This window comes from Haliotis rufescens, unplaced genomic scaffold (genome assembly GCF_023055435.1).
Source record: "Haliotis rufescens isolate VD_foot unplaced genomic scaffold, xgHalRufe1.0.p SCAF_5, whole genome shotgun sequence".
NCBI classification, from domain to species: domain Eukaryota; kingdom Metazoa; phylum Mollusca; class Gastropoda; order Lepetellida; family Haliotidae; genus Haliotis; species Haliotis rufescens.
The window spans coordinates 36,197,184-36,223,656 of NW_025964223.1; the positions used below are offsets into that span (position 1 = coordinate 36,197,184).

At 39.2% G+C, this 26,473-nt stretch overlaps 2 protein-coding genes across 3 annotated transcripts in view; one reads left to right on the plus strand and one right to left on the minus strand.

Annotated features, from left to right (window-relative positions):
- Window positions 1–25,324, minus strand: part of LOC124122726 (synaptotagmin-1-like) — a 128,249-nt gene extending 102,925 nt beyond the window's left edge. Inside the window, exon 1 of the mRNA XM_046485845.2 lies at window positions 25,192–25,324. The gene's annotated coding sequence lies outside the window, so the exon portion shown is untranslated. The remainder of the gene's footprint in view (window positions 1–25,191) is intronic.
- Window positions 3,622–11,229, plus strand: LOC124122725. 2 transcript variants are annotated; one of them, XM_046485841.2, is made up of 2 exons: window positions 3,622–5,191; window positions 6,747–11,229. In XM_046485841.2, the coding sequence occupies exon 2, from the start codon at window positions 7,281–7,283 to the stop codon at window positions 9,408–9,410; it is 2,130 nt and encodes a 709-aa protein (XP_046341797.2). In that variant the 5' UTR covers window positions 3,622–5,191; window positions 6,747–7,280; the 3' UTR covers window positions 9,411–11,229. The 2 variants fall into 2 exon arrangements, with proteins under 2 accessions (XP_046341797.2, XP_046341796.2); XM_046485840.2 differs by lacking the exon at window positions 3,622–5,191 and adding an exon at window positions 5,202–6,377.
- Window positions 25,325–26,473: the final 1,149 nt, after the last annotated feature.

The window sequence follows — 26,473 nt, forward strand, 5'->3', positions numbered from 1 at the left end:
TATCGGTGATTCAATAATTCAGATCAACAACCCACTCAAAACACTGGACTCAACCCATGCCGTTTCACTCAATATATTTGCAAACCCCAAACAGTCAGCGTTTTATATAGTCATGGTAGAATGGGGATAAACATACTGTTCAATGAAGAGCTAGATTACCTGTAGATTTAAACGAGCTAAATTTAACATTTGAAGCCTCACGCTGCGCATTCGTTTCCAAATCAAATTTAGAGCAAAAAGGCAAAAACAGGTTTTATTTACAGCCTCAAACTTATGAAATGTATATTTTTATTATTAGAGGCCTATTGTCATGACAGTATGACATGACATGATCAAATATCAAGCTATGAAAGACAGAAATAGGATCTCAGTCATCTTATTATCCACTCCGAAATCCGAACATGCTTTCACTACGGGGATAATTTCTTTTAGCAAACTATACTGAACAGCATTGAAAACGCACCACCATGAAACGGATGTATTTTTATCTGGGCTTATGTCATATGAAAATATATAATTGAATGAGTAATATACGACGTTCTGGACGAAGCATGAAGAAGAACAGCTAGTGAAAAAACACATTCCTAAATTTTTTGTGGCGACAACAACAAAACGCAACAAATTGCGCATCATGGAAAACGTGTTTTGTTTCACGGGAAGCATGCAGAATAGGGCTATAAAAGACAGACTTTTAAAAGCCACATCACTTGTTGCTGCAGACATAAAGGGTACTGACACAAGAAATGCCAAGATTAACAGCAGAGGAACGTGAACGTGCCTTGGGCATGCTTCAAGTTGGTACGTCAAGTAGAGTCGTTGCACAATGGTTTCAATGCCATCATTCAACAGTCCTCAGGCTACTGAGCAGATACCAGCAGACAGGAACTACCAGAGATCGACCACATCCGGGTCAACGTCGTGTAACTACACCACGTCAGGATCGCCATATTGTTCGTCGGCATCTTCGTAATCGTACACTTCCGGCTACCAGGACTGCAGCAATCGTACAAGGCCGACGGGGTTGGATCAGCGCTGACACCGTACATTGACGTCTCCGCTCAGCTGAGCTACGTGCTCAACGTCTGTATGTTGGACCCATGCTCACTGATTGACATCAGTGTGAACGTCTGCGTTGGGGCGAAAAGAAATCGTCATTGGAGATTGCGGCAGTGGCATGGTGTGCTGTTGTCTGATGAGTCCCGTTTTCATTCACGGAATGCTGACAGTCGACTGCGAGTGTGGCGTCGTCGTGGAGAACATTACCACAATGACTGCGTTGTACAGACAGATCGATGGGGGGGAGGGAGTGTCATGGTGTGGGGGCGACATCAATCATAACCATCGAACAGAGCTCCATGTTTGTCGTGGAAGAGTTAATGCCCTTTACTACAGGAATAACATATTGGCTAATCACGTCATCCCATTCTTTCATCAGCACCAGGATATGCACACCTTCCAGCAAGATAATGCAAGAGCGCACACGGCACGTGTTTCAACACAGTACCTAGCAATAATGTGTCTCTGCTTCCATGGCCAGCCCTGTCGCCCTGTCACCCATCTATCGCCAATTGAACATCTATGAGATTACCTGGGTCAACGCCTCTCACGTCGTCCGCAAGTACGGAACCTGAGAGAACTTGAAGATACGCTACGTCAAGAGTGGAATGCTATCCCACAGAACACTATTCGCAGACTTATTCGATCAATGAAAAGACATTGCATGGCCTGTGTTGCTGCCAATGGCGGACATCCCAGATATTGACTTTTCATTTTAACCCTATGTGTCTTTCTCACACTGATGATTTAAATGTAATTACTGTGTGGTATTCTTGTTTACTTTGTCGTCTTTCTTAATATTCCGTCTATGTCTGTTCTAATTAAAATCGATCATTGCTCAAGTTGTTTTTGTAATATTTCAAGATTTATTGCTGGTGCGTTTTCAATGCTGTTCAGTATATAACCATCAGGGCTATTTCCAAATAACGGCATTTGATGAGCTTCCACCATTCTTTTCAACTGTTAAGGTTGAAGAAATTTATTTACATGCTCCCTTTGTAATAAAGAAATGTTAATAGATCAGGGGTAACAGATATTGCCTAAAAGTATATTTCTGCTGTCCTAACAGATGGTATCCCAGTCTCGGTCAATTGATTGATCTGGAGAGCAATTATCGAATGGCTCGGGAGACAAATAAAAATGACCATGTGTAACATCCAAATATACCTTAACAGTACATTCGTTATTGTTATATTTTTAAAATCAAGACAAAAACAAACTGATAGCGTTGCCTGGTTGCCTGGTTGCCTGCCGTAAATTGCAATGTATACAACAGACCTACTCACGTGCCACAACAGGAAGTGGTAAAGTGTAGAAGTGCAGTAATGCGCTTGTCATCTCAGCTGCTGCCAATGGCCATATAGGTCCAAATATAGGAGGTGGGGGGGTTGGGGGTGGGGGTTGGGTGGTGGTGGGGTAGGTTTTCATGTGGGTGCGACCGTATTGCTCATTGCTGATTGGCTTACAAGAAGGGAATTCTATACAGGACTAAAAACAACACACAAAAGTCAACCAGGAAGTAACCTCAACAGCATTAGAAATTGGCACTAGTCCTGTAGTCCTTGCCAAACTGCCCAATAGTTAAGGTATCATTAGGACTAGTAGAAATTTGATATTCTTAAGGGTTTTGCTATATGTTATCATTATAAGGACTAGTGGACTAAAAATGTCAGTTTCTACCACTGCTGGATCGTCTATTGTACTTGTAATCAGAGGCGAAAAAGGACTGGTGTTCGCATCAGTATTCAATGTCATATTCTATTCCCATACTGCCCATGTGTGTACAGTGGGGTACAATTACAATCGATTAATCGATCGATGATGGAGCTCGATGATCGATATGCATATTGTGAGTGATATCTAGCACTACTTACCTTAAAGGGAAACAACACTTCAACTCTCAGTCATCTAGCCTGTGCCTTATTAATTAGCCTGCATAATCGCCAGATGCCATTTAGCATTAGCGACCAAACAAACTGGGCTCTGGACAGATGAGGGGTCAATTGGAGGACCTCGTTGACAGCGAGGGGGAATCCCCTTGAAATTGCATACAATACTACAATTACTACTCAATTCTTGTCATCCATGATTCATGGTGTAATCCTACACCTGTGTATTTGTCATTATTCACTTGATGCTCAGTTAATAGTTTTATTACAGGTGTAATTAGTTGTAGAACCACTCAGATTACCCGACAAAGACTATGCAAAGTAACTCAATAACGTTCACCCTGCCTCTGAGGGTGTCCAGGACATATAACAGTCAATGATTCGCATTTGGCGTTTCTCATGCCTGGGGTATATTCAGCCTAAGATTGAGTTATACATCCTGGTCTGATGTGGTGAAACTCCCAAAAATTTCAGCCAGACCACGGGACTGGCTAGCTGAAATACTTGCCAGCCCTGACCAAAACCTGCCTGCCCACTATAATCATATGTTTCTCAGGATAAGCTAACGGGGTTTCTTTTTGGTTACATTTTATCATTCATCTTTACATGTGAATTAATGCTTATCATCGGGAAATATTTAGAATATTTTCACATATGAAATATAACCCGACCGTCGGGCAGGGGGATTTGAAAATCTGGCAGCCCGAGTTGAAATCAACCCGTCTCGGACGGTCGGGCAGGCAGGTATTTCGAACACTGATGTTATGTAATATGCACATGTCTGTGCAGCAAGAGAGGAATGGTCAGCTGAGTTGCAAAAAACATCAATAAAAAAGGATAAACCCAAAACATGTTGATTAATCAGTATTATCTTGCATAGTGGATTTGTTATAATATCCCAATATATAATATATATTTTAAAATATTACATTGTTACAAAGACACATGACATCAAAAGTTTCTTTGTGAAGCTGCAGACAGCTATTATTGTTTCTTTAAGCAGATATTGATGGTTACATTCCTCAAAAGTACAACCACATTCATAACTGCTTCATTAGAGGATCAAAACAAGTCACACCTGCTGCAGTGGTCGGTCCTAATCACATCCGGTCATTTAAAAAAACCAAGCGACTATCTCCTTTGATGTATCAAGCTGGTAATTGCATTATTATCTCAACATGCTCAACATTGAGTTGATATTGTCCCATTTTACATACATTCATTATAGATAGTTTGTATTGGATTAATAATCAGTCAGTCACGTTGTTGTGTTAGCCAACAAGTTTTTGGGGCGTTCTGTATTTCATATACTGACATTGGTCACCACTCGCCCCTTTCCGTAACCTGACGATTCGACAGTCCGGAAATTACAACGGATGTGGTTGGATGACAAGGAATAAACTCTTCAGGATTTGCAGAAAAAAAGGTGAAAATGTCTATTGCTCATGTGCATAAAGGTAAACAATCGGGTGCTGCTTGTCGAGTACTATTAACTGGCGGTAAAGCCTTGGCTAATAAGATTAACTCATTGGCCAAGTCTAGCTTCGCTTCAAGCTGGCCCCATGAGTTAATTGAAATCCGAAAAGGTGCGCCCGGAAAAGTGCACTACTCCTATTTCTTATGTTATTGCGATAGCAGCAGTACCATATACAAGTTCTTATGAAAAGATTCAATTTCATGGCACCAATGTAAAGATTTGCCAGACACTAGGAACTGTATTATGATGAAGATAAATATGAGACGGACATCCAAAAAACATAGACTTGTGCTGTGGGAGCGGTTAAAGAATATATACAAAACAAAATCTTGAATCCTGCAGGTGTGGTCCAATCGACTTTCCAACCAATGGAATTTAAATAGGAAATGGATACAGGAAATGCCCACACACATTATGTGAACTCTCAACATCTACAGAATGTCGTATTGAATCATAGACCATTCATTGTGTGCTATGATGAATAGATAAACCACTAAACTCGTGAAGTTCACGTAATAATTTTCAAACAATCCTGATAGTGCAACACGTCAGTTTTCAATCACACACATTCAAGTACACACACGGTCTACTCGTGTATCCACATTCAGCCGCTAAACGCACAGGCCACAAATCCACATCCCAAAGAGGCCACCCTGACTGATAAAAACATTTGTCAGGTGTTATTACAATATTTGCATTTTGTTTTCAGTCATTTGCTGTCATCAGAACGTGGGAGGCCTTAACGGAAACTGATCGAATTGTTCCAATGGTAAAAACTATCCGACAATAGCAATGAGTTATTTTAAATACATATAGCAAAAGCAGCAACTAAAATAACACAATATTGGAATATTGTATAAATTTGTAAATTTTACAATAAATTGTATACCATATTTTCTTGAGTATAGTGCACACCCAAGTATAATGCGCACCCCCCTCTAGCAAATTCAGTATTTTGGGAAAAACAATTTTTTAATATAAGGCGAGACCAATTTAATTGCTAGGATTACGGATCCGCCGACACCATTTTTCGCCAAATCGGAAAAAAACACAACGAAATTCTATCATTTTTTTTTACAATATTCTACCCGACATACGACATTGATCGATAAGCCTTGTTGTGAGAGAATACATGTTAGGGTAAGTAACTCTAGTTTTTAACTAAAATTCCTTACGCAAATGTGTCGGCAAATTCCATTGGTCGTTCCACGCGAACATGGCCAATCGAATGCGTACTCTCATTTACAAGTGTTTCCCGCATGCGCACATCGTGTATTGAATATGCCGGGACCATGTGTAGGACATGGGGTGTCAGTTTGGGTGTTTAAATGCCTTTTATTATCTGGTGTCTTTCGACAATGTCAGCAAAGTATTTCAGCGTAAGCGTTCTGAAGGGTAGTGTTTGCTTATCAAAGCGAATCATGAAAAGTCCACTGGATGACACAGTTGGTGATTTGGCGACGAAAGTCGTATCGTCAATCGCCGATGGAGATGGACTTTCTTTTCAAGAGGTGCATGCAACAGAATCTAAGGCTGGTTCCTACGGGAATATTGTCGAACTTACAACACCTATGCAAGTTTTAGCAGACTTTGGACTTAATTATGTGACAGTGGTGGCAAAATCAAGAATAAACAGCGCCGATGTGCAGAAAACATCAGCGTTTGATGTTATAATGAGTTTTTAAAAGTTTGACAAGCTGCCAGCGAAATATTCTGGTGACAAACTAACTGGCGATCGAAAACTTTTCAATGACATTCTCGACGTTTCACAAACATGGCATTGGTTTTACAACAAATAATGTTGATTCAGTAGGAAAAAATGTGTGCAAGACTCTTCAGAGAATATTATGGTACATCACAGCACAGCACAGTAAACTGAAGGAGAGGGGGGGGGGAAATTCCAACAGTTCGAAGGCTACTTCGATCATGTACAAGCACATAAGCCACCACCAAAGGTATGCATAACAAAATCTGTAAACGGCAATTTCTTAGAAAAATTTTGAAAAATAATTTGACACCTGAAAACCTTTAATAATACTATGTTGAAGCTAGTATAAAACTTGAATTGTTTTAGACAAACCCAGACTTTTAAACTAATACTCTGTCAGTGTGTGTGCATGTGTTTTGCCAAATGGTCAAGGGAACTATTATTGAATAAAGTCATATGTTGACATGATGAGAATAAATACATCTTAATAAATTTAGCATTTATTAAATTTTTAATAGAGAACAATTGTCTACTTTTAATGAAACTGCAGTGTTACAAGATTGTAATACAAACTTCAAACAATGATTTTTAAACATCTGATGACTTGTATTTTCAGATGGAAGTCGCAAAACTTCAAGAGCATATTGATGCCCTGTCTGAGCTCCTCATGCTGCCATGGACCTACAAATTTAAGACACTCTATCAAGATATTCAGCAACTGGTCCAGTGTATGACAAAGTACATTGATTTCCTGAGACAACAGTCCCAGCGGTCCAAAGAACAACACAATGCTAGTGCACCTTTGTGAAATCCTTCTGTGAATTTTTCTCTTGCAGTTATTGAGGCAACTGTTGGTCCTGTGGGGGAGAATTATTTGGATCTTGACAATACATTGGCTTCTGAGGATGAATACACTCCTGTGGAAATCAGCAACTATCCCCCGACCTGCAGATACAAGAGAAGAACATGGATTGACAATCTAAGTTTGTCTATACCTGTGGCACATTACAGTTACTTTCAGGGCAATTATCTCGGAAATATACATTTTGTATGGCGTTTGCCAGGTGATAAGAGCGAGAGGTCAGATGAAAATACAGTTAAAACTGTGCGGGTAGTCCACAAGTCATTGCCAGATTATTCAACTAGACAGATGAAGAAATACCAACAGTCTACAGGAGTGTCTCCAGCTCTTCTCAGATACATGTACAAATTCTTGACCAATGACAGTAGTGGTGCTGAAAACACTGCACAAGCTGCGATTGATCAACGTGTTGAAGATGTGTTGGAGTTAAATGATGCTGATGTGGCATGGGATTTACAGAGACTAAATGGCAACCCAGACAGTACAAAGTTTGATACCTTCTGGGATGAAGTTGAAAAATACTTCCATGAAAGGGACCTTGCCGTCCACGAGCGGAGACATGGATCACAACTGTACCTTCCATATGCAATATCAATTGACGATCTTGTGTCAACAGTGAGAGGTCGTGTAGATCCAGAAGTACTCATTCCCTCCAATGAATGGGTGAGACTGCAGTTCTGGCCAGCCAATCCAACGACGAGGACTGCATTCCACTACACTGGTCGTTTCAATGTAAAGTTTTCACTTCAAACAAGACAGATACATGGAAAACATGAGGATAGTCACTATGTGGCTTCACAGTTGGTCTACTTGAAGAAATTTGCTGTGAAATTGAGAGAGCATGTTGATTTCTTTTGGCTTGATGACAAAGCCATTGTTCCTATTGGAGAGCCTGGATTACCTGTTAGTACTGGTGTTCGCCCACATAATGCTTCTCTTTCCAGTACTACTGCCAGCTCTCTTACAGCATTAGATCATGATTATAATGTGAGCGGGGCCATCCCCTCTGTTGCTCTGCACTGTGACATTCCACATGATGCCAGTGATTCTTTCTTCAATGGAACAGCCTTTGTGACTGTAAAGGACAAAGTGTCCAGTCCGTCCAGTGCTATTCGTCATGGTGCTGAAACAACAAACATCATCAAATCCCATTTCAGTGCTGATGATGTTAATTCAGAGAAAGCTATACTCATAATGTACACGGATGGTGGCCCTGATCACCGCACTACTTTCGGATCTGTGCAATTGGCTATGATAGCCATGTTTGCATGGCTCGATTTGGACATGCTGATCACGGCAAGGAGAGCACCAATGGGCAGTTGGGCAAACCTGGCCGAAAGAGTGAACTCTGTTCTGAACCTTGCACTACAAAATGTCTCCTTAGAGAGGGAACGGATGACAGAGGACCTGGAAATGAAAATGAAGAGAGTGTCAACCCTGAAAACTGCAAGAGACATTGCTTCTAGGTATCCAGCTTTTAAAGAAGGCCTTACAGCTGCCGTCTTGCCAGTTCTGAAGTTACTGGAGGAAAGGTTTTCTCAACTGAAAGTCAAGGGGGATGCGGTGATAATAAACAGTGCTGCAAACAATGAGAGTGTTGAAAATTTCTTCGGTATTTTGAAAGATCATATAGATGATAAACTTGATATGAACAAGTTGACGAAGAAAGATCTGGAGAAATCAGATAAACTAAATGACTTCATGGATCGCCATTGTCGCTGTCGGCAGTACATCTTTCAAATCAAGAAATGTGATCCCCACAGAGTTGACGATTGTTGGTATTGTGTCATCAATCTTCCAAGACTGCCTGATGATGAGTTTGAACAATTGAATTTCATTCCAGATCCTGTTGTATCTCCTGAAAGTGGAGATAAGTTTGAAGAGTTTCATTCTGTCTATGGTACAGACACTACTGATTCAGCTAGACCCTCCTTAAGTTCTGTCACAATGTCTTCAATAAGAGAGAAGCAAAACAGGAAAATTCTCACTGCAAACAAAGTTCGAGAGTCGGTAACATGTGTTGAATGTCGTAAACCGAGATGTGTTTATTCAGACACCAGACTTTCCTGCAAAGACAAAACAGCCTTGATCCGCATGAGAGAGGGACGTTCTTACACTTGTGGGTCACCACTGTTTCCTCCAGCATCTCCATACTTTGAAACGCTAGTTGTGAAAGAGAGTCTCAGATGTTCGTCCACAATGGAGACTACATACTATGCCAGTAATACATGTTCTTTGCCAAGTGTTTGCTTTCACTGCGGAATTGCCAGGTCAGAAGATTTTGCTGATGACAGTGTAATCCATGAACTTCAGGCTATGTACAGCACTGTGAAGCCTATCTGTCGATCTTGTAAACAATCAGGAAAAGAAGCTGCAGTGAGGGGGAAACGTAATGTTAAAAAACTGAGAACATCATAAATCATTTTGCATTAACTGACCTGTAAATCATGCAGGTACTAGTCAGATGATGGAAGATATGTTACCTCCTGTGTTTTTTGTGTGAAATCAGAAATGGTACCTCTTATTTTTTAAATACATTTTCCAATTTTGATGTGATGTGGAAGTCTTGGCCCGAATTTGTACAGAATGTCTCTGCTCATGTATGTTATCCTTTTGTTGTTTTATGACTGCTTTTAATAGGAGGTGTGTACCTCATAATTCCATGAGGAATATGTTGTGTGATACTGAGTGAAAGTGGAAAAAAGTACTTTTGTAACATTTCAGGTACAGTTTTTGTAGGTGCTAAATGGTTATTTGTTTTGAAGCCATTTAATAAGTGCCATTTCATTTTAGTGCATTCCACATGTTAGCATAACACATCAGTCATGAGTGTTACCTGATCATAAACATGATAAAGTGATACTGGACAGAGTATTTCAAGTACTTGTATGTGCCAAATGTTCTTTTGTTTTGAAGTCAAGTGCTATTTAATTTTAGTGCATTCAACATGTTAGCATTACACGTCAGCCATGAGTGTTACCTGATCATTTAACACGATAAAGTGATACTGGACAGAGTATTTCAAGTACTTGTATGTGCCAAATATTCATTAATTTTAGTGCATTCCACCTGTTAGCATAACACATCAGCCATGAGTGTTACCTGATCATGTAACACGATAAAGTGATACTGGACAGAGTATTTCAAGTACTTGTATGTGCCAAATGTTTTCTTTTGTTTTGAAGTCAAGGGCTATTTAATTTAAGTGCATTCCACATGTTAGCATAACACGTCAGCCATGAGTGTTACCTGATCATTTAACACGATAAAGTTATACTGGACAGAGTATTTCAAGTACTTGTATGTGCCAAATGTATATTTGTTTTGAAGCCAAGTGCTGTTTTAATTTCAGTGTATTTCACATTGTTTTTATATTTTTAAAATACAATAAAACTTTAATAAGTTAAAAGCTTGTTGTTGAAGTCTACCTGCTTGTGGAAAACTGCCAAAAGATACCTGTAAACCCTGGTCATCAGTAAGGAGTGTCATTAGATAAAGGGACTATAGTGCATTGCTTCCAACATGCGTGGTGGGTAATACTGAAATACTTTTGTAGCTTCTGTGGCACAAGTGAGGGATTTTTTTGTGTGGATTTTTTATTTCCTCCTATCAGCATTCCTGCCTCCTAAAATCCGTAATACCTGTGAATTTTTTTTCTCTCAAGTACTTTTTTTTTTTTTACATTCCCTCCTCCATTCAGCCACTTTACCCGAAAAAATCTGTAATCCTAGCAATTAAATTGGTCTGGCCTTATAAGCAGAAAAAAATTACACCGTACCCCTTCAGCGAATTCCGGTAAACAACGGGTGAAAAGAAACTTGGTCAGTACAAATTGATTTACCATTTAAATTGTATTTTTTGTTCTGCTAGGCATTGTTTTACATGCAGGGTTTAAAATCACCTTGTGTATTTTCCATAAACTAAGCCGGAAACAACTGCACACATGTTTTCTTGGAATCTAGCGGCGATTCAGTTAAAACTTACCCAATGGTATAACTTTAAAGGATTTTGATGCACGGATTGGGAAAAATTGTATCTGAAACTACTTTTTTATCAGGAATAATATATTCCAATATCATGTTATTTTAGTTGTAGCTTTTACTAAATATATTTAAAATGATAATAACCTTAAGCGTAGCACTTCGGTGCAGCTGATCGCTATTGCTGGTTATTTTTTTTCACATGGAACCATTTGAAATTAATCAAAACAATATTAAAAGGAATTTTGAATAAAATTAATGAATTAAGTTACAAACATAAGTACAGATATACAATGAACACTTTTTATAACCAGACAGTGTAATTACAAGAGTACATTGTGTACTCCAGTACGGATTAGTTGACATGGTATTTCCAGTGCTACATGCTCACAGTTATGTCTTGGGGGAAAAAACATCAAAACTATTATTATATTATGTAAAATGGGCAACCCCTTCTACATAGTTGTGCTTTTGGGGGGGGAAAAAGTGTGCACTATACTCAAGAAAATATGGTATTTTTATACTTATCCTATCTCACATTATGCATTTCTTCCTTCTTCTTTTCATCCTATGCAGAAAACAGTTCGAACAAAGTTTCCAGCTTCTAAAAAATGATTCACCCGAACATATCCCAGCATGATCATGGCCACCACCCAAACAAATGGGTCACGCACTGTAATCCTGTGCATAACAACATCCAGGACCTTATTTCGTGAATACCCTTGCTACATCATTCTCTTCTGCAAAGTCAACAGGCTGTGATGCGGGGATGGTCGGAGGGCATATTGCGTGCGAGATCACAAATAAATAAAAGGGGCACTGATCTAAAGCAATTCCCCGGGACTGGTTGTTGAATTTGTTATTGTTTTTTCCCCGTGAGTACCCGGATGATACGCAACGCAACTGAGGCGTGACAAGAGACTGGGCTACCGTCTGCAAGGACAGCTAAATAAACTTGGAGGCAATATTTGTTTTACTCATTTTTGAACCTCGGTTAACCGTGATCTGTAAAGATTTCGACAAAGGGCGCATGTTTATTAATTTCTTCAGCCCAAACAAACAGACAAAAAGAATGGCAGAGCTCATCGGATGTTGTCATTTGGAAATACCCCTGATTGTTATAGTTTAATAATAAAAAAAGTAACCATGCAGTGAAAGCATTTTCGGATTTCGGATTGCGTCGATAATACGATTACTACACCCTTGTTGTCATCCACGTTTTCTGTCATAACCCTACACTTGTTTTATTTGTCGTCATTCACTTGATGCTCAGTTAATGAATTTATTACATGTATAATTAGTGGTAGCAGGTAACTCAGAATACCTGACAAAGGTTCCCATTTGGCATTTATTGTGTCTGGCGTAATTATTCAATCTAAATCCAGGTTTGAAGTGAGGTGAAATGTGTGTTATGTAATATGCACGTGGCAGCCCAACAAGAGATGAATGATCAGTTGATTTACTTTTTTGTAAATTATCGGACCGTTCCTAATCATCAAAGGATTAACAGAAAATACATTGATTGATTAATCACTGCTTTCTTGCACAGTGGATGTCAACAGTGAGTGTTTACATGGTTTACTAAAACAAAGGGAATACACTCATATCCTTGCGTGAAGTGCCGATGTAAAAACAACTTACTTTGTTCAAAGGGTTAACCGATAATACGTTGATTGATTGGTCATTGTTATCTAACTCAATGGATTTTTTTAGGAACCGTGGACGTTATGAAAATAGTTGTCACATGGGCTTTCTCAGTCGACCTTTGAGGCTTGACACCTTTGTGAAACACCTGAAACAAACTAAGTGATCAGTTGAGAAACAAACACGGGTTATAATATCCTGAAACGATATATATATTTTAAAATATTTCATTGTGTATATATTTTAAAGAAAAATATTATCCATTTTGTTAAAGTAATATATTCAGTTTTAGTTATAAAATAACATGAAACGGCTATTCATGGACTTTGGTTATATGAACTTATAATATTGACTATTACACATCCTAAGAAATACATACATGCTGCAGTTACATTTACACTTCATCTTGTAACACTTGTCCAAAGGAAAGAAATAACATATTCGACACTAAAAACCTATCAATTGTTATGTAAACAATGTTCAAACAAACAGGAGATTATCAAAGGTTCGTTCATACATGTTGTGGCCTATATTTACGTATGATATCATTTTGAACACTGACAAATATCCAAAGTGAAATTAACTGTGTGAAAAAATGTACAACAGATATGGAAAATCTACATCATAACTGAAACTGTAAACAGCATGATACAATGATCATTTAACGAGGGGACATTCGTTGATTCAGGGATCGTATCAACATAAATGTGACATGTAAGTAATCAGAAACATTCTGACAATCTATGTACTGTTATTTGTTGTTATAATTTTCATTGAAACAAACGGAAATAGTCAGAAATTCCGATAAATACTGTTGTCATTGTGCGTGATTTTGCGTCAGTCATGGCGTCACACAGAACGGTAACTTTGACAATTTCTGTTGAAAATATCAAATCATTGCAATGTAACTATTTTAAATTCCCTAATTCTTCCTACGATGCTCTTCCCATGCATATGTTGAGCCAATATCTTGAACGAATAGACGAATGAATAGCTCAAAATAGGACAAAATGCTATAGTGTGTAAAATCTGTATTTTTGCTTTGTTTACATTTCAAACAAGTGCAGTTTTTTTAGCACAGCATTCGTTTTCACACCTAACTTATTTTGCTTGATTTCATCCAGCCACTTATTATTGGTGACAAAGACCATTGGTCATTTGATTCTAAAATGTATGAGGAATTCAAGGATGTATGTATCGCAGCTAAGTTTGAAATATATGTGATGTTACAGGCCCCTCATTACCGGTGTACCTGAAACGTGATTTTGTAAACACTATCCAATATGGCGGAAAGTTCACTTTGGCGTTCGTGTTTGCGTATTTTCCAAAACATTCTAAACGTTTCTAGGGTTATCGGAGACGTTTTGGAATGATCAATGGTGAATTCATAAAAGACAGATACCCGTGACCACTAATATGCTATTTTTGAAGTTCACTTCTCTGTGTAAATATCTGAAATTTAGATTTCAAAACATGTTGTAAATAACACCGTGAGTGGTGATTTAGTAATGTGTAAAAAATGGCGACATATACGATGTACCCAATTTTCAGAGGTCATTTTCAGTACTTTTGCTTGGCCTAAAATGCCAGTGGATGATATCACAGAACAGGGAATTTCCCATCTTATTCAAAACTGTGAAGTGTATTTGTGTGGGTGATGTATTTTGAATTTTATTAGACTTCAAAGTGAGGGTTGTAGAGGAGGGACATATATGTCCCTGTGGCATCCAGTGAAATAAAGATTTTATAACACTGCTTAGACAAGAACTGGGCAGGGAAACACACCATAACAGGCGTTACATGTTTTCACGTATGACATCGTTACATGAACGACCATGTAGCTGTAAAGAACTAGCGATACAGCACACAACTTATAATCAATACGGAAGGGGTCTCCAGCCAATTTATTCTACAAGAAAGATCACAGCACTATCTCCCACAGACAATTTGGTGCACCTGCTCAGAATCTCTTTTAATGCATTGTTAAAGCATTCAAACTGCAAGAGGGATTGAAGCATGCTAAGATGAGAAGAGGAACAATTCACAATATCTACAAGAGCATTTTCGAACCAATACCAGGCCGCACATGCCTAAAAGAGAGGTGAGTGGGTAAGGATTTGGGACACCTTCAAAATGGCCACACTTTGAGGCGACTGCCATGTTGAAGACAAAAGTCTCCAGTTTATCGGATATTATTATCCGATAGGTGTTGCTTCGAGAATATTGCCAATCACAAGTCAAACTAGTCAACATTACAGTTCATTATAAGTGTGAGCGTTCCGGTAAATCGTCGGTATCTTCCGGAAGTACTCACAAAATTCGACATTTGCTGTTAAAATTATTTAATAAACTGTTAAAATATGATGCAGCAGTAGCAGTAAACATTCTCACGTTTCATAACTGTAAAATTTACCAAAATTACCAAAAAATTCACAACTTTTCCCATGATACACTTGTTTCAAAGTTTTTCCCACCACAAAAGCCATGCTTGCCGAGGTGCGAGGTATGAAAAGATTTTTTAGAGCGCAACACGAACGAAGCCACAACTTAGTTGTTTCATCATGTTGGACTTCACGGAATGCCAAAAGCTAAACATTGACGAAACCATTCACTCTTCTGTGCTGAATTCCAACGTTATATACATGGTGTCAGAAGTAGGATACAGAAGTGATGTGTGAAGCCCCCAGGGTGACTGTGATGAGGAAGTCAACGTGAGGGAGGGTCATACAGCTAAGATATCTGGGTCTGCCAGTCCAAGTCATCTCAACTCACAGGGGGAAGCTGAACAGTCTGCTGAAACAATGGAATCTGTCGCGAAGGAGTTGGAGGTCCTGAGGCTGAAAGAGAGGGAACAGTAGGATGTTTTGACTGCAAGGATTAACAAGCCCAGTGTCCTGTCAACAGGCCAACAGATAGCTCTTTTCAAAGACAACGCAACCCAACAGGAAATGTCCCATTAGAAGAGTGGATTTCGGATGTGAAATGTGCTGCAGAAATCCGCAAGTTGAAGACCGAAGATTTTGCAGTTCTGCTGTGAGAGAATCCTGGTGGACGAACCCAACAGGAAATCCTCGCCCGGGGATCAGGCGTCAGGAATTCTTCGGACAAAATCAAACGAATCTTGCCGGAAGTGTTTGGAGATGGATGTGACTTACAGTCGGCTCAGCACCGCTTTTACTCTCATCATCAATCGTCTGGACAGGACCTGGTGACCGTATCCCTCGATCTTATTGACATATATATCAAAATTGACCCTACCTTCAGCGGAATTAAAGAGTCTGCATTAAAAGGTCAACTGGCAAAAGCTGTAGAGAACAACATCCAAAAACAAAAGATGAGGTGTCTAACTATTGAGCACCCCAGTATGAGTTTCCTGGACTTGAGGGATCGTCTTATTGAATGGCATGGCAACACTCCAATAAAGTAAAAGAATGTCCACTATCAAGAACATCGGACAAACTTCGAAGACGTCTTAAAGAGATAGGAGGCCATGATAGAGGAACAGCAAAAACAGATCCAAGAGGTCCTCACCAACAACACTCGAAAAAGGACTTGGGCTTGCTGGGAGTGTGGCGAAGATTGTCCAGACCGATCTTCTTCCCGTCCTAGAAGACCAAGAACCCACAGTGGAGGATCTCACTGTGGGGGTTGATGAAAACAATGCTTATGGTCCACTCTTACATAGACTAGTAGGGAGATGTCCAGAGACCATTAGTGATGTCAATGGGATCAAGATCCCATGTCTGGTGGATACCGGAGCACAGGTGTCAATGATTACAGAATCATTTTACAGGGATTACTTACATGGAAAGGAAATCGTCGACATTGGAGGACTGATCAGCATTAAGGCTGCCAATGGACAGGACATCCCCTACTGGGGCTATCTGGTATTGGATATACAGTAGAACATGGATATAACAAACTACAATTGACCAGAGAAATCCGTTCGTTATATACTTTTTTGCTCAGAAACGTCCGCCAACTTGTGTAAAACAAAACACAATACATGTAATTGCAGCATTGACTTGTATCAGCAGTGATCACTTCATAGCATTCAATTGATAACATTTCATAACATTCATTTAAGTTTAACAAGGTTGATCCGCCACCAATTGTGTTGATTTGCCGCGTTTGTGTTGATTCACAGCTGATTGCGTACAGCCAATTGTCAGTGACACTTGACACTGAGTGAGATTTCCGAGACCTTTTGGGGTACTACAATGAGTTAGCAACAGCAAGAAGTGATGCCATGGTCAGGACAACTGGGAAGAAACCAACACTTATACCTGCAAGATCACTCCAAGTCCTGGAAGGAAGCGTAGCACCATCAAAGAGCCCTACACAACTGTTATTGAGGAAATTTCCCTACCCCTCCCTAAAGGATAAGTGCTTGGACCAACAGTGGTGACAGTTGACAAAACTGGATGAGTTCCTTTCCAAGTCGCCAAATTCAGTGATGAGGACATCTATTTAAGGCCAGGTATACCTGTAGGAATACTCAACATTGCTGTAGTGGAGCCCAGAATAGAGATAGTTGACGTCAGTTTTAATGAAGTTCAAGTTACTGAGGTATTCCAACCTGGTGCAAAATCTCATGAAACATTAAGTTAACAGCGATTTTCCCCCCCTCCCACCAGGAACAGTTGACTGAAGTTATTGCCAAACGTGCCAGTGCTTTCAGCAAGGGAGAGGATGATACAGCGCCGTCAGCAAGCACAGAATTATGAAACCTGATGATGCCCCAGTTCACATTCTACATCGACGTTTCTCCCAAGCCACTGACAAGAAGTATATAGATATAGAATATATCATTAGATATATCATTATACAAAGGCGTGATCAGGGAGTCATCCAGTCCTTTTGTGCTTGTGCAGAAGGGAGGTAAACTGAGAGTTTGCTGTGACTATCTTGCGTTGAATACGGAAACTCTGAAAGAAGCCTACCCTCTACCTCAGATACAAGAAGCCCATACTGTATTGAAGGATGCAAAAGACTTCTGTAGTCTTGATCTCGCCCATGGGTTTAATCAGATAGCCGCTGACTTTCAGACAGGAACAGGTGGCCTGTACGAGTATTTTTGGATGCCATTTGTACTTTTATGAGACTGATGGACAAAATTATTGGTGTAGAAACTTTCCAAACTCACCTCATCTATTTAGACGACATTCTTATATTTGGGACAACATTATAGAATCTCTAGAACGTCCAAGGTGCTGACCAGACTCTCCAAATATAATCTGAAATTAAAACCTGAAAAATGTCAACTCTTCAAAGAAAAACTTTGTTATCTTGGACACATTGTCTCGGAGGAAGGGATAGCTCCAGATCCTGACAAGATCACAGCTGTTAGTAGTTGGGCAGTTCTTAAGACAGAGACACAGTTGAAAGGCTTTCTCGGGTTGGCTGGTTACTGTAGAAAATTTGTTCAAGGCTTCACAAGCATTGCAGCTCCTCTACATTCTCTGCTGCCAGGCAAAAGGTTGGGAAAGAAAGGAAGAACGTAAGTTCAGCCAGGGAGTGGTATGAAAGCTTGACACAGTTCTTGCGACAAGGCCTTCGAAAAGCGCCATGGCACCAGTCTGGGACACCCTTTTTTTTATAGACCGTATATCCTTCAGGTCGATGCTAGTCACTATGGATTAGGAGCGGTATTGTCACAGGAACGAGAATCTGGAAAAGTGGTGCTGAGCTTTGTTAGCAGATCCGTGAGACCATCCAAAAGAAATATGGACAACTACAGTAGTATGTAGTTGGAGCTTGTAGCACTGTAGTTGGATGTCACTGAAAAATTTAGAGATTTACTCCTTGGAGCTGTATGTACTGTCTACACAGACAATGACCCCTTTGAGCTATGTGCAGATGACTGCAAAGTTAGGTGTGACTGAAACAAGACGGATAGCATCTTCTTGCGGCAAAGGTGTTAACTGACTTAATGAGAAACTGGACTTTCTCATAAAGTCAGTTAAGACCTTTGCCGCGGGAAGATGGATGGATATGAGAACTGGCACAATTTAACCTTGTCATTCAGCACAGACCAGGAAAGAAGATTAGAAACGATGACTCGTTAAGCAGGAAAGAAACTCACACCTCTGAAGTTGCACGACAGGAAAGATTTCTGTAACCAGTTCCAGTGACATGCCAGTTATGTTGACCATGGTACCCATCCAAGCAGGATACCAAGTCAAATTGATTAGAATCTTTGCGAGCACAAACAATACTCCTGGAACCACTACCAAACACAAATCTCCCAACTGTCCAGACTGATGAAATGAAGAAAATGCAGGAAGAAAATACACACATCAAGAGGTTCCTATTTCACTATAACCAATACCAGTATCCATCTTACAGAGACAGGTTAAAAGAGCATCCAAATACAAGTAGAATGCTGAAATGCTGGAATAACATGGTTGTGCTAAATGGAGTTCTGTACCGTTGGATGAAGGTTGACAACGAGGAAAACAGTTCAAGTTGTTATTCCCAACGAACTCCAGTCAAGAGTTCTCAAGGCTAGCCATGACGGAAGTGGACATCCCAGTGCAGAGAGGACCATTTGCGTTCTGAGAGCAAGATGCTTCTGGCCATACCTGGCAAGGGACACAGAAGAGTACTGCAAAAAGTGTGAGAGGTGTTTGCTTGGGAAACATGGTCCTTCTGTAAAGCCATCATATGGAAGAATTATCGGCAAGCAACCACTTGAAATACTAGCAATGGACTATATACTGTTGGAAAAGGGCAATCACAGACTCGAAAATGTACTTTGTACTTGTAAACTAAATTCCCGCAAGCCTTCCCAACTAGAGATAAGACTGCAATGACTGGTGCCATGATCTTGGTTAAGGAATGGTTTGTCAAGTTTGGTGTCCCCCGGCGGCTACATTGTGATCAAGGCTGAAATTTTGGATCCAACATCATTCATAAGCTATGTAGCATATATGGTGTTAGGAAGACCAAGACTATACCATATCACCCAGAAGGAAACTCGCAGTGTGATAGATTCAACAGAACTCTGCATAACATACTAAGAACCTTGCCTCTCCAACAAAAGAAGAAATGACCACAACTACTGCCAGAGCTGATATATGCCTACAACTGCACCCCACATGCTACCACAGGGTATTCACCCTTCTACTTGTTCTTTGGGAAAGATCCAAAGTTACCTGTTGATCTAGTTATAGGAGACCAAGTAGATGACACCACAGTCGGACTGGGTGATGGAACACCATCAGCGCTAGCAAGCAGTAAGAAAGCCAGAAAGAAAACGGAAGAAGCTGCACTTCAAAGGCAAGCAAGAGTCAACAAAATCACAAATGTAAGAGAACTTGTGTTAGGAGCAAGAGTATTTCTCTGAAATCATCCGGCTGGGAGACATAAGATCCAAGACATTTGCTATACAAAGTAGTTGCTAGGAAAGAAAATCAAGTTTATGACATATGTCCTATCGCCAGTGATTTTCAGAAACTTGTACACAGAAAAGAACTGTTGTACTCTAGAATACTTGTGGCTGATATGCAATCAGATTACCTTCCTGAAGACAGAGTGGAACCAGTGGTCGGTACAACTGCCAGAAGTGAATGAACCTGATGAGGTATCCAATGAGGATATTTCAAAATTTGTGTGTGGAAGTGTTTCATGCACAGCAGGGGAGTCTTTAAATACCCAGGTCTCCAGTGGTTCAGCCAACCAAACACTTGAGAGTGATCATGCTAGTGATAATCTGACAATAGTGACCCTATTACATCAAAGATTCTGTTGTGAGTGATACAATAACACTTATCTCTAATAGTAGAGATCCAGGTGATGCAAGTGCTTCATGTCACGGTGGTGAGCTTGAAATGGACGCTTGTGCAGAGGACGAAGCTCCACCACCTCGACGAACAATGCTCTCGAAAGCCAGAAAGCATCCCAAACCTCACAACCTACCGCAGTCCACAGTGCACAATTAGGAGACTGCAGTTGCTCCAACAGACCCTACTGTGTTGGCTAATATTAGTCAGTCTCAATTGTTATTACTGCAGTTGTTGGAGAAGTCAATCCCAAAGTAAACAGTGAGCTGAATGTTCCGTCCAGACATAATCTGTGAAAGTCAGTATTATGTGTCATGTTTACAACTTCCATACCAGTATTACTTTCACATTGCTCAGTGAACATTGTTTAATGCACAATGTTGATATTGTTAACATTTATTTTGTGTGTAATCTTTAGAGATTGTTACCCAGGGACACCTTTATGTTAGCAGATTTCCAAACTTATGAAATGAATCGTTAAGTGTGGCAGTTACTTATTTCAAGTTGAAATGTTTTTTCCTGTGACTTGTAATAGATGCCTGATGTGAACAGTGTATTTGTTCCTAGAGATTGTTAGTTGTCAGGAGTCAACTATTTAGTAGGGGAGTGTAAAGAGGAATCGTGCATATCAAAATCCTTGCCATAAATCGTCGGTAACTTCCGATAGTATACTCAGACCCTGTTGTACCGAGGCATTCATGGTATAGCGGCATTTGTGATTTCCGGTAGTTCACGCATGACATGCCTCTTAGCAGCTGTCTATTAATGCAAATCAGTAACCAGGAAGTGCTCACTTCGTAAACAATTTCAATTTCCTCAGAATGTTCCGTCTGCTGTAAGGAGTTATTAACGAGATGATACTTACTTCTGGCATTTTTTTTTAATATTGCCTTATCCCCATCTATCAATGGACAACGATATAACCCATAGTTTCCCAAGTAAACTTTCTCTATCGGCCTGAACTAGATCATCTGCATATTCATGGCGACTAATAAGGTATTAACGTTGACCTCACATTTTTCGCGCTCTGTGGCTAGAATCTATTAAGAGATCATGAGGGCCATAATGCCACACTTAGAAATACAATCTTCACTGATAGCCAAATGATAAATACCGGTACATACTTTTGACATACTAGGAGTGCTTTTTTATATATTCATTGTTAACTTTCAACATTTTTTTCATTTTTTGGACAAATTGATGTCATCCAATTTTTTAACAAAAACCTTAAATATCATTTCTGATATTTTGTTGTTGAGTTTTTAAAATATTTTGTTCTTACTTTCGGTAAATATTCATTCGATACCTATTACTGATAACACATTCAGAATTGTACTTGTGCTGTCTTTACACTTGTCTGGACAAATCACAGAAGTCTGGCATGTAGTGGTTGGTAGGATTATGTCCTGTTTTTGTCCAATTCAGACCTTCATACACAACTTTTCCCTGTACTGCGATACGATGGAGTTCTCTCCCTTGTCAAATTGAGCGCAAGGCCCGGCCTTAACTCGGCACGACTAATGAAAATTATGAACTTTTATCAGTAAAATATGCATATTTAGATAAAATAAATGACACTTGATATAGAGAACATGAATAATCATAAAGGTTAGTGAGTGCATTTTGTTCTGTTTAGCGTACATGACAAGTACCACGATACCCCGAGGTTGCAGGCTTCTCACAAAATGCAAAATTTTTAGAGTTACATTTGCTGTCAAGATTAATTAATATAATAATAATTACTGTAGCATTAAAGGGGCACTGATCTAACGCAATTCCCCGGGACTGGTTGTTGCCTTTGTTATTGTTTTTTCCCAGTGAGTACCCGGATGTATAGCAGAAATCTAGACTAGTTCGCGACCTCTGCTGCGCTATTCGTAAGCGCATTAGTCAATGGGTAGTAATAAGGGCGTATGGTCACATTGATCAACAAAATTAAATACAGTTTTCGAGATAATAAGGAAATGTAGGTATCTTTGTGGGTAGCATCGGTAATGGTGACGAAGTTTTGATAAGTCACTTGCTTGGTAATTTTGCGAATTTTCGACACTATTACACTATTTCGACTTGCAACACAAAGTAAATATTTCACCTGAGCATTGCTTTTTTTATAGTGTGTATATTTTTTTACTGTCAAAATGTGTAACAAATTTATTAAACGTCTAAATATTCAGTTATTTTACAAAGTGACTGAAAAACATTTCCATCTGTATTATTATGATAACGAATTCCAAACATTTTGATGTTTAATGTCATCACCAAGAGAAAATGTTACGTTGAAAAGTACATTTCTATGTTGTTTGGCTTCTCATCCTACATAATAATCTGTTGTGGTGTTTTTAGGCCCGTTGGATCGTCTTAATCAATTTTAGTCAATCTGGACGGATTTTTCAGTCAAAATGCCTGAAATATTTACACATTTTATAAATTGCCTGAGAGAATCAGATTTTACAAATTGACGGTAATATATACACGCTTACAAAGGATACTTGTGAAAACAACGTCTATCACGCATTGAAGAATTTCCCAACCAAGATGTAGAGGACCAAGAACGAATCGGTCCAAATGAAGGAAAACAAAATGCAAATACCATAATTACAACCTACCAAATTTATGTGTATAAATTTTAGGCAGCTTCCTTGTTCGAGGAATGTATCCGTGAATATCCATGCACACAAAGGAACAATATCCTACTCGTCTGCAGCTGTACAAAGAAACTTATTCGATGTCACGTGTCTCTGTAACAATCCAATATTTTAAAAGATATATATCGTTTCGTGTTCGTTTCTCAACTGATCACTTAGATTGTTTCAGGTGTTTCACATAGGTGTCAAGTCTCAAGGGTCGGCTGAGAAAGCCCACGTGACAACTATTTTCATAACGTCCACGGTTCCTAAAAAATCCATCGAGTCATAGATAACAATGAGCAATCAATCAACGTATTATCAGTTAACCCTTTGAACAAAGTATGTTGTTTTTACATCGGCACTTCACGCCATGATGTGAGTGTATTCCCTTTGTTTTAGTAAACCTAGACATGTAAACACTCACTTTTGACATATCCACTGTGCAAGATAACAGTGATTAATCAATCAACGTATTTTCTGTTAATCCTTTGATGGCTAGGAACGATCCGTTGATTTACAACAAAAAAAGTGAATCAACTGATCATTCATGTCTTGCTGGGATGCCACGTGCATATTACATAACACACATTTCATCTCACTTCAAACCTGGATTTAGATTGAATAATTACCCCAGACACAATAAATGCCAAATGGGAACCTTTGTCAGGTAATCTAAGTGGTGCTACCACTAATTGTACCTGTAATAAATTCATTTACGGAGCATCAAGTGAATGACAACAAATACACAAGTGTAGGGTTATACGAGAAAACGTGGATGACAACAAGAGAGTAGTAATCGTATTATCGACGCAATCGGAAATCCGAAAATGCTTTCACTGCAAGGATACTTTTTTTAGTATTAAACTAAAACCATCTCGGGTATTTCCAAATGACGACATCCGATGAGCTCCGTCATTCTTTTTGTCTGTTTGTTTAGGCTGGAGAAATTAATTAACATGTGCCCTTTGTCGAAATTTTTATAGATCACAGTTAACCAATCAGTGTTTATGCAAAAATGCGTAAAACAAATATTGCCTCCAGCCTCCAAGTTTATTTAGCTGTCCTTGCAGACGGTAGCCCAGTCTCTGGTCACGCTCAGTTGCGTTGCGTATCATCCGGGTACTCACGGGGGGAAAACAATAACAAAGGCAACAACCAGTCCGGGGAAATGCGTTAGATCAGTGCCCCTTTAAGAATTCTGACGCTTTGTAAATGTTAAAGTGACTAAAAGTACTTTTCACAGGATACACTTGTTTTGTAGTTTTTCCTGCTGAGAGGCGAGGTACACAACATCTTTTAGAGCGCCACCCAAACACCAATAACTAAACATTGATGAAACCATTCGCTCTTCTGTGCTAAATTCCCATGTTACATAAGCAAATTTTGAATCCACCAAGAAAAAGCTGATCCATATTTCAAGACTTGCAAAGTTTTGTTTCTCTTTGTGTGTTTGCTTTGATAAATAATAAGTAGTGAAAATTAGCAGTGAAAACGTAAATATTGTTTTGAAACAAGTTGTACGATAAATTGTACATGACAAACACTTATGAAGTAATCTATTTCTCATCCACTAATACAAAAACATACCAGTCTCTAACATGTTGAAAATTTATGTATCATTTGCAAACAATAATTGTTAGGCCTAACTGTGAAGTGGATCATTATGTGGAGATGTTTTTTGGGGTGTTACATTTTCAAACATTTCAAAGTGAGGGTTGAAGAGCAGGGGCATATATATGTCCTTTGGACATCCAGGGAGTAAAGGCATATTTTTGTGTTGAATTAATAGTAGATCTTATGAAGGAAAAGTAGTTCTATGCTAAGTACAGTTGATATTAAGGAAAGTTAATAAACAATAAAATCAATATTTTCTAAAACCATGACGAGAATACATGTTAAAAAGCATGATCAATTAGTTCTCCAGGTAGAATAAAGTATTGGCCCAAATTTACAACTTAATTTCACGGGTTTATGCTAGATATACAGTAGACTAACAAGATGTATCATACTAACATCCAATACGGGTAGGGAACGGGTATCCACCAGCCAGATTAACGACAGTCGACTGTCGACACCGTCAGTCAACCGTATAGATGAAGGAAAGAACGATGGACGAACATATCTCCCAGAGAATATAATATAATAATTTCACATATATACTTACAGTCGTACTGTCATAACACAGTGACAGCAAAGCGTCCGTTGATACGCTGGCCTGGAGGTAAGAAATGAAGAGTACGTAAACAGGATTAAACTAGTGACGGCAACACCATTTGCCTCCCTTTGTTATCATGGTTGATGTAAAAAATTAAACTGCCTGGTGGAATCGTTTGGATGCCATTCCGAAAGGACCGCACCCGAACGAGAACGTTTCTGTTGAATAGCCCTGGACATTGGGTCTCTTTGGCCGTCAAAAATGGAAATTACCAAATATCGGAGGTATACTGGGAATCGTCTCGCTATTTAACTCATCATTTCTTGTGCTGACTCACACTCACTTAATAATAATAAACTCTCAGACGAGTTTGTTTTGAGTATGTATTTTTCAATTACTAAGATGATGTGGATGTTGACGACAAAAAAAACGTTACAAAACTGAAAGTTGGACACTTTGGGTCCAAACCCCGCATAGTGTTACAAAATGGTTGAGTATCAATGGCCCAAACACAACAAAAGTTTGCTGAGTAATGCACGTGCTACATTACCCAGATCAGTGGAACTTGAGTTTACTAAACCTATATTATCCCCCCTACCACCTCTGCCAATATGTTTAGTACGTTTGATTGTGTTAGTGGCTTTTGGCAAATACCACTCCATCCAGATGCAAAACACAAGTCGGCTTAAATAACAATAAATGGATGGAATCGCCTCAAAATTGCTCCTATGACATTTCTGCAAACCTTTTCAGAGGCAATAAAGAAATGAATTGGCGTTACATACTAATATATATTTTCTAAAACGTTTTTGGAACATTTGAGTCACCTCAAGGCAGTATTCCAAAATATCAAAGAAGCAGGACTCGCTCTTAAACCAAGCAAATGTAAATCTGCGACAAAACAAGTCACCTACTTAGGGCATATCTGCAGCAAAGATGGCTGCCATATCCATATACTTCAAAAATAGATTCAGTCACACAGATCCCACCCTCTAAAAATGGCCATGATGTGTGTCATTTCTTACATTTGGTCTCGTATTATCACAAATGTGTAGCAATCCTTTTTGGCATCGCCTCACCTCTATACAACCTTCTAAAAAAAGACCTGTCTTTTGAATGGTCCAATAATTGCCAACAGGCATTCGAAAAGCTAAAGCAATCCTTTACAACAACCCCATATCCCGACCAAAACAAACCATTCATCCTCATAACTGATGCATCTCAAACTGCAATAGGGTACATTTTAGGCCAACTTGATTCTCGTGGCCTAACTTGGAATGATGTTGTTAAT

Coding starts and splice junctions, on each gene's coding strand:
- LOC124122725 (XM_046485841.2), top strand. CDS start 7,281: ATGAAGAAATACCAACAGTCTACAGGAGTGTCTCCAGCTCTTCTCAGA.